This window comes from Nicotiana attenuata, unplaced genomic scaffold, assembly GCF_001879085.1.
Source record: "Nicotiana attenuata strain UT unplaced genomic scaffold, NIATTr2, whole genome shotgun sequence".
NCBI classification, from domain to species: Eukaryota; Viridiplantae; Streptophyta; class Magnoliopsida; order Solanales; family Solanaceae; genus Nicotiana; species Nicotiana attenuata.
In genome coordinates, this window is record NW_017670775.1 from 434,047 (window position 1) to 446,255 (window position 12,209).

The 12,209-nt window shown below is 38.9% G+C and overlaps 1 protein-coding gene and 1 long non-coding RNA gene across 2 annotated transcripts; both read left to right on the top strand.

Moving 5' to 3' along the window:
• Positions 1–1,438: 1,438 nt before the first annotated feature.
• Positions 1,439–8,562, top strand: LOC109243213 (putative pentatricopeptide repeat-containing protein At5g52630). Its single transcript, XM_019410127.1, has 2 exons — positions 1,439–3,431; positions 8,460–8,562. Exon 1 carries the CDS (start codon positions 1,591–1,593, stop codon positions 3,424–3,426), a length of 1,836 nt encoding a protein of 611 aa, XP_019265672.1. The 5' UTR covers positions 1,439–1,590; the 3' UTR covers positions 3,427–3,431; positions 8,460–8,562.
• A 1,837-nt stretch (positions 8,563–10,399) lies between these two features.
• On the top strand, positions 10,400–11,124 carry LOC109243214. The gene is made up of 2 exons (XR_002070513.1): positions 10,400–10,538; positions 10,650–11,124. It is a non-coding gene; the product is annotated as an uncharacterized LOC109243214 (long non-coding RNA).
• Positions 11,125–12,209: the final 1,085 nt, after the last annotated feature.

Here is a 12,209-nt window from a genome sequence, read left to right on the forward strand (position 1 = left end):
CACTCCAAAAGGTTTAGAACGTGACTCCATGAGTCCAGCATGCATTATATATGTATCTACTTTACCTTACCGAGCCGCGCTATAGTCGGCCGGGTATGGCACCTATTGTGCAACCACTGATCAGTTGGGTTTACCGAGCTCCACGTGGCCGGGTACGATTCTACCGAGCCTTATGATGGCCGGGTATGTTTTTACCGAGTCCTCTTTGAGGCCGGGTATGATATGATGATGATGATGCCCACAGAGGCGTATTTTTTTAAAAGCTTATGTATATATATGTATTATGCATTTCATGTCAGTAGCCCCCAGACGCACTCAGATGTTACAGGTTGTATCTCCTCTATCTCTCTTTACGTTACTGATCTTGTTTATGCTTTCCTGCCTTACATACTCGGTACTTTATTCGTACTGACGTCCCTTTTGCCTGGGGACGCTGCATTTCATGCCCGCAGGTCCCGATAGACAGGTTGACATTCCTCCTAGTAGGCTATCAGCTCAGCGAAGGTGTTGGTGTACTCCACTTGCTCCGGAGTTGCCTATTTGGTCAGTATGCTTTGGATATGTATTGATTGGTATGGCGGGGCCCTGTCCCGACCTTTATGATTTTATGTACTCTTAGAGGCTTGTAGACAGATGTCAGGTGTATGGATACTTGTATGGCCTTGTTGGCCTATGTCTTGAGTTTACAAATGGTCATGTCGGCCTTATAGGCCCGTATGTCACATGTATAAGTTTGTATATCATGTTCGGTCATCATATGTTGAGTATTCCCTTATGTTTTATTCTTATTATCTCATGACATGTTTTCTATCTCATTTACCCTTGATAGTATGATAAGAAAGATATGTTACGTTGGTACTCGGTTGAGTAAGGCACCGGGTGCCCGTCGCGGCCCTTCGGTTTGGGTCGTGACAGTTCATAAAGGTGTAATAAATACTTTGCGTCCGGTAACATTTAATAGAGAATATTCTACAACATTAAGAGTGATAGCCCGTTATAAAAATTTTGGCATTTATTTCAACCGTTATACCTTCATCAATGGCCCTCATAATTGACATTAAAGGAGGGAACGATCCTAGGACCTCTTTCCCTCGACACAGCTATAAATAGAGCGTTCAACTATCATTGTGAAGGACATGAATTTTGTGGCAAACTTATACTACATTCTATACAAAGCTTAATATCATTTACTTTCTTAGTTTTTGATCTCATCATTGCTGTGACCGGAAGTCTTGCTCCCCGAATCGTTATTTCCGCTATTTTATCTACATTCTGAGGATAAGTATCGTATTATTCTTCAATTGTTTATTTATTTCTGGATCAAATTAGTTCACTTATGTACATATTCTAAGTGTACCATTTTACGCGTAAACAAACTTGTTACATTTGTAAATTGCAATGGAGGAGTCTCCTGTCTTGTGTGTTCCCTAGGAAGTAGAACGACTAACGGAAGAATAAAATGGAAAGGACCCAAACAAAGAATACGTAAAGTCATTGCCCAAGTCCTTTCTTTTTACACTTCGAAGCTTCATGTAGGAACTCAAAATCCTCATTTTCATATCTCTTTAGCCATTTACTTGTTGCATTCTCATGAGCTACCCACTCGTGCATCAACCTGTTCAAGAAACAACCCACCACCTTTCACTCTCCCATTCCCATTTCCCAAAACCCTCACTAAACCCACAAAATTTCGAACTCAACTTCCGAACCATATGCAACAATCTCTTGTCCCTAACCCAATCAAGATCCTTACCTAAAGGGCTCGCATTACACGCACATATAATCAAATCAGGCATTCAAATAATCCCACTTGTTTCCCACCACTTAATCAACTTCTACTCAAAGCTCCAACGCCCACTTGATTCCGCACAAGTTTTCCATGAAACCCATTTCAAGTCTTCCACTACTTGGAGTTCAGTTATCTCTTCTCTTGCCCAGAATGAACAACCAATTCTTGCTTTACAGTATTTTCGTGAAATGTTGCATAATGGGGTTAGGCCTGATGATCATATTTTCCCTTGCGCGACGAAAGCGTGTGGGATTCTTTCTGATTATCGTATTGGGCAATCGATTCATTGCTTTGCTTTGAAGATTGGATTTGAGTCTGATGTGTTTGTAGGGAGTTCTGTGGTGGATATGTATGCCAAATGCGGGAAGATTGAGATTGCTCGGGAGGTGTTCGATCAAATGCCTGAGAGAAATGTGGTTTCTTGGAGTGGAATGATATACGGGTATGCTCAAATGGCTGAGGATGAGGAAGCTTTGAGGCTTTTCAAGCTTGCTTTAGGTGAAAATTTGGATGTCAATGACTTTACCTTTTCGAGTGTGATTCGGGTGTGTGGGAATTCCACCTTGCTCGAATTAGGGAAGCAAATACATGGTTTGTGCTTGAAAACGAGCTATGATTTGTCGAGTTTTGTTGGGAGTGCCTTGATATCTTTGTACTCCAAGTGTGGTCTTGTGGAAGGCGCTTATCGTGTGTTTGATGAGGTTCCGCTTAGGAATTTAGGAATGTGGAACGCGATGTTGATTGCTTGTGCTCAGCACGGGCACGCTAGAAAAGTATTTGACTTGTTTAAACAAATGGAGAGTGTTGGAATGAAGCCAAATTTTATTACCTTTTTATGTGTTCTATATGCTTGTAGCCATGCTGGGCTGGTTCAAGAAGGAAAATTTTACTTTGATTTGATGAAGAAGCACGGAGTTGAGCCACGAGATCAACATTATGCTTCCCTTGTGGACTGCCTTGGACGAGCTGGAAAATTGCAAGAGGCCGTTCAAGTTATTGAGGAGATGCCGATGCAACCAACAGAGTCTGTTTGGGGAGCTCTATTGACTGGCTGTAGAATCCACAAAAACACAGAATTGGCAGCTTATGTGGCTGACAGTGTCTTTGAGTTGGGTCCTGTTAGCTCAGGCGTACATGTGCTACTGTCCAATGCATATGCTGCTGCTGGTAGATATCAAGAGGCTGCCAAAGCAAGGAAAATGCTTAGAGACAGAGGTGTGAAAAAGGAAACTGGTTTGAGTTGGGTTGAGGAGGGAAATAAAGTCCACACATTTGCTGCTGGCGATAGATCTCATTTGAAGTCTAAGGAGATATATAAGAAGTTGGATGAATTAGGTGATTACATAGAGCAAGCTGGGTATGTTGCAGACACAAACTATGTATTGCAACAGGTAGCTGGCCAGGAAAAGAGTGAGGCTATCAGGTATCACAGTGAAAGATTAGCCATTGCTTTTGCACTTATCACCTTTCCACCTGAAAGGCCTATTAGAGTTATGAAAAACTTGCGTGTATGTGGAGATTGTCACAATGCAATAAAGTTTATTTCTAAGTGCACCAGAAGAGTAATTATAGTGAGGGATAACAATCGATTTCATCGTTTTGAGGATGGGAAATGCTCATGTGGTGACTATTGGTGACAAATGTAAGTACTGTTACCTTCTGCTACTTTGTTTTTGACAAGTCATGTGGAGATATTGATGCATATCAGCAACAGCTGGAGAAGTTACATCTAAAAAGAGACAAGTTTAAAGAGAGTGTAAAGAGCTAAGGAAATCTACCATGGCAACGGGCTATAAAACATTTGCTGTGGCCAAGTTTAAGCAAAAACATACCGATGAAATAAAAGTTAAGCAAAAAAAATAATAAATTCGTGTTTGAGATAGCAATATTGTCCCTCTTGTATATGAAGAATCTTGCATTTCTTTCCTTCCAAATGATCCACCAAATATCTTTGGAAATAGTGTTCCAATACTGTTACCTTCTGCTACTTCTGCTTAAAACGCTAGAATGATTCTGTGTTATATTAAGACTTTGAGGAATTTGGTGTAATACATTTCTGAAATTGTGTAGCATTCAATATAAATCTTCTAACGAATTATCGAAACCTGAACTTCAAAGAGATTAGAAACTTCTTCTTCTAGTCTCTTTTTTGTTTTTTTCCTGTATCCATCTATTGGAATGACCTTTCTGGTCTCTTGCACATTTTTGGAAATAGTTTCTATAGGTTAGGCTCCTCGTGACTGATTGACAAGATATTACTCAGTTTAGAACTGCAAAAAATGCAACCATAATACAATAATCCTCTCTTTGGGAATCTCCCAATCTCCTCTTGATTGCTTGTATGCTTCCTACATTACTTGATTATTGCATTCCAGTGGAAAAGTGAAACTATGTGATTTGTGCATTGTTTTCTCCTCTCTGCACTTTTGACTCGGTGAATTGAATATGAAGATTGATTGGGAGGTCTATAAATATGTTGAAAGAGAAGAGGAGAATAACCTTGTACCTCTTCCTTGAATATTAGGAGGTTGCACTGTCTTCTGAAGTTATATCTTGGCTAATCGTCAAGGACTCAAGATATTATGATTTTTTCATAATTAGAATAATCCCATTTAATTTGTTTTAAAGTTTTATTTTCTAGTTTGTACTCCTTGAATCTTAATTGTTATATTAGGAAAATTATTATGGACTGCCTGCTAGTAGTTACCTAAGGATGGCTTCTCCGGAGCAAAACAGTGAGGTGAGAGTTCGAGGAGAACTGTCAAACTTTCCAACCACCGGCAACATATCCGAGATAGCAGGAGGCAAGTGACTAAGACTCCACAAACCAGACCTACGTTGGATGTCCACACGCCCCTATGTGAAGCCAACGCGCCAGCGCGTAAGCCCACCTTCGTTGACTTTCCGGCGATGTATTTTCTTCTAAGAGGTGAATCTTCAGCTTTTCTACCGGCTTTCCCCCCTCTATTTCAGTGTTTGGAGAGTGGAAAATGGCTAGAGAAGGGGATTCTTTCTTCTCTTTGGAGTCAAGAAAATTCATAACTAAGGATGGTGTGACCTGGCCAAAGATGGAGGGTGATGAGAATTGTCTGAGAGTAAATGGTTGCAATGAACTAAGATTTAAGGTGTCAAACAAGTATACCAATAGGAGGAAGAGCTTTCTGCGGACATATTGGTTCAGGATTGTTGGAAAGTGGGTTGGCTCACCAAAGGCTATTACATATAGGCGCTAGAGGCATGAGAGCTAGCTTCTGGCTTGACAAGTGTCACCCTATTGTGACACTGAGTTTTCCTTTTAGATTCACTAGCTACAAGCAAACCTCGATAATATTTTCTGAAGGCCAAAGATGGATTGATGGAAATTTTCTAAAGGTTGAAAGATGGAGTGAGATGTTAGGATGTGTTGACACTAGGTTTGGCGGCGATGTAGTTGCACATACGAGCACACGTGTTGTGTTTCGACTTTTTCAAGAAAGTAGGGGACATGTTTGGGGTTTTGTAGACATTATATGTAGCAAGCATGACATGTCAAGGGTTAGTGTTTTGGTGAGGAATGGTGGTAATATACCTAAGTCGGTAGTAGTTGATGATGGGTGGTACAAAGTTTGGTTATTTTCAGAGTTTTACACTAAGGCCTTTCTTGTGTGAGAGAAGATTGTCGGGTAGGGAAGAGAGAGGGAAGGGATTACGAGGGAGAGAGAGAGGCAGTGCATAAAAGAGGGGGAGTTTCTCATGGTTGGCAAATACGGTGGAAATGCCGAGAACGGGCATGTTTAGGGGTAAATTTGGCGGTCAGTTCAAATTGGGGGAGATGAAGAATTTAGCTAAGTTACTCGGACTCTTTACTTTCGGTATCGCACCCGTGTCGACACGACGTGGGGTGGTGTGGGTGTAGGATCCATACCGGATCTGGTCAACCAATTTTGGGTACGTTGACCAAAATCGACAGAGGAATTCGGGATAGATACTGGAGAAAATGAAATACCTTATATATAGAAGTTTCTATGTCAGTCCTTTTCCTTTTATTTCCTTCTAGGATTCTCCTCATGTTTAATATTTTCGAATACCTTGCAAGTTTTTCACATAATGTCTCATAATTTAGACATATTTCTATAACTCTATTTTTAAATATTTGAATTATTTTAGCTAAATCGCCGCACCCGTATCCGTACCTGGATCCGTATCCCCGAATCTTATAATTTAGATCATGAAGGATCCGACCTCTAGATCCGAACCCGTAACACCCGCACCCAAGCCCAAGCAACTTAGAAATTTAGAAACTATGGCAAAAAGATTAGAGTGCCCTTGAATTAGGTTTATGACATGGAGGACTATATTGAATCGGGTTACTAAAACACAAAGAGTGGTCACATGTCTTAGGGTTGGGTCAAAAGCCCTTGGCCTCTTCTCTACTCAAGGGAGGCTAGGGAGCATAACTCTAGTGCTGTTATTGTAGAGAGGAAACTAGTTAGTGCCAAAGGGGTAACATCAGTGGTGACTCGTCGGGAGCACAAAATTATAAAATGAGCAGGGGGAAGGCAGTTGCTTATAATGAGAAGTGGGACAAGCTAACTAAGGCTCGTCAAGGATTTCCAACCATTTGTAGACTATTGAGACAACCACCTAAAACCTTCAGCTTGGAAAACCTTGAGTTGGTGTAAGAAAATGGGGAGATGGTTGGGATAAAGAAGGGTTCTTATGGGAGAGGGTGTATATTGGGGGCAAGTGTAGAGGTAGACGAAAATACTCGCCCATTAGTTATCATAGAAGGAGGAAAGAGTATGACTAAATAGGTGGGTGGTAGATTCTTAAGGTTTGGGGAACTCTTAGGTGTTTAGTTCAAGGGGAAGGAGGACAAGATCATAGAGTTGTTAAACATAGAACAAGAGTTTATAAGAGTCGTGATGATGGGAAAGGGGATAGAAGGGTGGGAATGGGAAGGAGGCTAGTGGAATCTCAATAAGGAAGAGGTAACCTTTTGGTGTATGATAGGAGGCATTGGGGGAAAGAGAGGGGTGGCATTGAGAGGAGAAGGGGGATAGGTTGAAGGATAAGTAGCTTATGGGTATTAAGACTATATCTTGAATTGTAAGGGGGATGCATGACCCAAACAAAAGGGTCACCATCAAGGCGGGGTTAAGGGAATTAGAACGCGTATTTACTATGCTTGCAGGAAACTAAAATGATGGTTACATCAGATGCTATTACACGAACTTTTTGGGGAGGGATGTGGATTAAGTACGACACCGTTCCGGCTTGTGAGAATGCTAGGGACATAATACTTCTATGGGACGAGACAATTGGAGGTAATCAAAGTAAAAGAAACATAGAGTTCATGATAGGGTTTTGAAAGAGTGTACGGGTCTGTAGGGAGGGGTCGTTTTGGGAGGAGTTGGCCACTTCTATAGTGGAAAGCGACCATGGGTGTTTGGGTTGGGGTGCTTCTAATCTTCTTGCTAGTTACCTACTCTTCTAATCTGTCAAAACTTCTTCTCTTGAACCTGTTTCTCAAACTTTTAGAAGTAAGAAGTCAAATTCCTGAAATCTATTTGAATTTCTGACTTTGTTTAAGTTGCATATCACTTGACCTATAAGTTGATTGGAATGAAATGAATGGTTGAGAAACTGTCTTTTCTAACACCACCTAATTTCAGTTCCTGAGTAGTCTGCCCACGCATGTACCCTGGAAGTGTCTGGTAAATTTGCTGGTCTTATGAGGAGTTTCAAGGCATGTCCTAACAATGTTTTGCTTTATAAAGCTTCAATTCTGGAAGTTCAATTGCCATACCTTTTTTCGATAACCAAGAAATCCTTGAGGGCCGATGGTGCACGTTCGAAACTCGGTGGATAATGGGGTCCGCCCCTCTATTCTCCTCCACTTAAATGCGAGACTTTTGTCTGCGGCAGGGTACGAACCATATAGTTTCAGATTTTGGTTAACAGTTAGTTGAGGGATATTAGATTCTCAGTTGTTTATGATTTGGATAATCATACTACATAAATATATCTTACTAAGTTTAAAAGTAGAAGATTATATTTCCTTAGAGGATCGTAATAGAAGTGTTAAGTATTACTCTGTAATATGCATGAAGCACTGCCCTTGTAAAAAAACGTGAAACATTGTGATCATGATTTTTGGCTATAGGCAAGACACAAGATGAGACCGGAAGTTATTTTTGCTTCATGTGATGGCTAATGTGTAAATTAATATTTGACACCCTATGATTCCCATCACAATGAATGTACTGGAAAATGAAACCCAATTCTGGAGTACTGTATTATTTCGACGAAGATGTTGGAACATGGTCTTATTTGGTCTTTTATTGTGATCAGCTCCAAATGATTTTATTCCTTCTGCTCATTTAAAAAATTAATGAAACAGTGACCAAATAATGCAAAGATACATAAATCTAGTGGTCATGTGCTCTTCCATTGTGCGTCCAGCGTTTGAGAAATCTCCCCTGCAAGTGAATAATATTCTAGATTTACTTATTTCCCCTTTCAAATGTACTCTGCAATAGTGTAGCCAGCGTTGTGTTAGTCCCATTATTTGTCACTTGAATGTTTGTCGTCTTCCGATAGGTAAAAAAGTGTAATTTCTTCTTATCTGCGGTTTAAGTTTCCTGCTATTACTTTCGTTAATAACTGCAATATTTTCTAACCTTGGTAGCATTAGCGGCAAGGCTGGGCTGCTGGGATCACGTTCATAAAGCCTTGCAGACCGGCTTGCAGATTTAGCTAGCAACTTCTCTACTTGCTGATAGATTAGCTGTTGCCAGGCAAGTAGGATCACGCATTTCTTTCTTTTCCCCTTTTTTCGATTGATCCATGTTGAATCTGCATGATAATTTTGTGGAATAAGGACATATGGAAAGTCTGTCACTTGGCAATTGATTTTGATGGTTTTGACAGTGGAGATCGTTTTTGCTACTTCAGAAATAAAACTACTTTCTTTACCATGAGTTAAAATAAATTATTGTGCATTACTCTCACATCTCTAAGGAAATGAAAAGACAGATATTTGTTATCCCTAGTTTGCTTGAGGAGTAGTGTTCACCAAATATTTATTATGTTTAAGCTTAATGGTTGTCTAGAACACAGTTACAGAGCTGGTCTTGTACAGTCTTTAAACAGATTTTTGCAAGAGGATTCATATGGAAGTCCTATTGTTACATGGGTAGGACAAAGCGAGTCCTTAAACATTATCAAAGCACCTCTCTCTGTTACTTTATTACTTTTACGTTTTCTTTCTGAGGAAAGCAAAAGGCAGGGAGGAGCAGGGGCAATTTCAGTTGCTTCACTTTCCTGATTTAATTGCTTGGTCAATTTAGTGACAAAGTTCAAGACAAAAGGAGACTCCATGATTGGAGATGTAAATTCGGCTCAGCAATTATTTATTTTCAAAAGCCCGAAACTTGAAGTTATACTAGTCTAAGTTTCTAACAACAACTTAGCCTTAGTCCCAAACCAGTTAGGGTCGGCTATATGAATCCTCATTGAACATGTTTCTCTATTTAAGCTCAACTCATGTCATCATCATGCCAAATAAAAATAATTGTAAAAAGTAAGTAAAAATTATATAAATATAATAATAATAATAATAATATTAAAAGTTCTCTATATTATTACTAGCATATAAATCTATAATAAGGTCAAAATAATCCTAGAAAAGCAATAGGTTCAAAATCAACGTAGTAACAAGACTATATCCTTTTTCCAACCAGTAGATATCATCTATATGGATCTTAGTCTAAGTTTCTATGAATACAAAAGAATTTACTTTCCTTTATTTCATTGCTTTTACTGACTTGATCCAAAATTTGAGTGATATCAAATGAAGGTACGAGTTAGTTCCTAAGTATGCATGGATAGCAGACTAGGATGAAACTGCAACATCCTCTACAAGAATAGTATTATTTGTAACGATGAGCTATCTTCAATGACTTCATGATGTTTGCAACTCATCAAAAAGTAAAATGATGATTCTCTCTTCAAAAGTGCCAATTTAGGAACATGGGGTATCTAATCATTTCAAGGTTCTTATACATAGTATTGAATTTTTCTTGGATGTTCAGCAAAGTTTCATGATTTTATCCCTGCATAGTTCTTTGTAAGCTGACTATGCAGAAACTCATAAAATAGCTGTTACTCTTTGTCATGGGCCATGGTGCTAGTTTTCGTTGACTATTCATTTTCATTTCCCTGCATTCTATTTTCTTGCTGTCCTAAAGCACGTGTAAACAGGTGACGTGGTTTGAACGCCATTCTCGCAAGTGTGTTTGCACAGCTGCTACCACGCGAGTATTACATGTATATGTTTTTGATATACGGGGCCAGCCTATCATTTCTTTAGCATTTCTCTTTGATGGCTTCTACTTTAGAGCATCTGAAGTTATTAATTCTGCCTACTCGATTTAGTACTCTTTAACTAGACCATTTTATCAGCAGTCTTCTTTACCTGAGCTCATCTAGTCATCTGGATACTACTGGAGACTTGAACACTTACAATTTAGAACTCTTTGTTTTTTACTTTTGATTATTTGCCAATCTTTCTGGAAACTGGTAGTTTGTGGGAGAAAAGCTCACAAGTTACATTTTTGTTTACAGATAATGGTGTCACCATGGAGCATCCTTTTCTTTTTTTGCATCAGGTCATATTTTGTTGGGCCTAAAGGGTTGCACTTGCACTATCCATCTTTATGACTCGTGTCGGATTCTGAAGTAATTTGCCATTTATTGATTCTTTATGGTAATGAGAAAAGGGTGAAAATCATTCTTAGCACAAGCTTCTCTTTTACTGAAAACCAAATTACTGGTGACACTGAAAGCTTCCTAACTTTTTGTACATTTGCATGCGCAGGATAGCGACAAGATCTGGAGCTTGGCTCTTTCTCTGGGGATGATAACTGCTGACAGACTTTGTATGTGTCCAAGAACTTTTGACAATATTTTACTATTGAAGAGGAGCGTTGGAGCAATGGTAAAGTTGTCTTTGTATGACCTATAGGGCACGGGTTCGAGCCGTGGAAGAAGCCACTAATGCTTGCGTTAGGGTAGGTTGTCTACATCACACCCCTAGGGTGCGGCCCTTCCTCGAACCCTGCGTGAATGCGGGATACTTTGTGTACCGAGCTGTACAATGGATGTACTTTGCATTGAAAGACTGCATTCCATTCTTTTACAACTCTATTGTAAGTACAAAAATCAGGCATGCAATAAGAAATCCCTGTCTGGATATGTTGCTTGTTTTTGTAATTACATATAGTATTATTATTTGTATATTATGCAATTCCAACTTTGTTTAGTATGAAATTTGAGTACACTGCATTTCGGTTCACAGAGATCTTTAAATTATGCTGGAGTAGATTCGCTTTTCTTTCCTTTATTTTCTGTTTCTTTCTGGTAATTTTGCTTTACAAAGAGTAAAGACCTGAGTATGTAAACACTGAATAATGTTTTTCTTTTGAGAACTTGATCTCTAAGCCCAGAGGCGGACTCGGGGATTTAATGCGAGGGGGGCACAATACTCTGTACAATCAGTGCCCCCTAAAGGTTTTTAGCATTAAGAGTGCCAAGTGATTTAGGACCCGTTTAGTCATAGATTTTGCTAAAATATATTTGGGTTTTTTTGGCAAATACATGTTTGGCCTTAGATTTTATCTACATTTTCGCGAATTCCCAAAATCCAAAACCAGCTCAAGAAGAGCTGGGTTTGGCCCAAAATATCACTATTACATTTTTTAAAAGGGAAACTATCAGCTATGTCCATTTACAAGTAGCTCATTACAAAAAATTGGTCAATTCATAAAATATTACTAATATTAGCCAATTAGCTATTTGTAGGAAAAAAATATCAAATTTTTGCTTTATTTTGAGTGGGTGTTATTAGAATAGATTGGGTACATGTAAGGAGCTTGAATCTCAGTTTTGGGATGCTTTGGTGAAGTTTTGAGGTGGTTTGAATTGAAAATTCGAAGTAAAACTGAACATGAAAAGGTATCACACTGTGTATCATTTGTGTACCACATATGTATCATATTTGTATCAATTGTGTATCACATGTTTATCCATGTATACCTGTATGTGCGATACATGCGTGATACATGTGTCGCAGAAGAATTTTTTGAACTCGATTTAATTACGAATTTTGATACAAAACAGTCCAAATTACCTCCAATCTTCCTCAAATTTTGTATATTGACTTAATCTATATATTTTCAATGAATTTCAACTATACCCATTGAAAAAGTTCCTTTTTTGCTTAGATTTTTTGAAATATTGTATATTTGTTTTTCTATTTCATCACCTTATTTGCTACCTCATTCATGAAATTTCCTTTTCGTCTTTCATCTAATGTCGCTAATCACGCTTAAAAATATGGAAGGTGATTTTTGCATGTGATTCTTTGAGAGAAACAACC

Excerpts from the sequence above, each read along its gene's own strand:
- LOC109243213 (XM_019410127.1), top strand. The coding sequence starts at position 1,591 with ATGAGCTACCCACTCGTGCATCAACCTGTTCAAGAAACAACCCACCAC.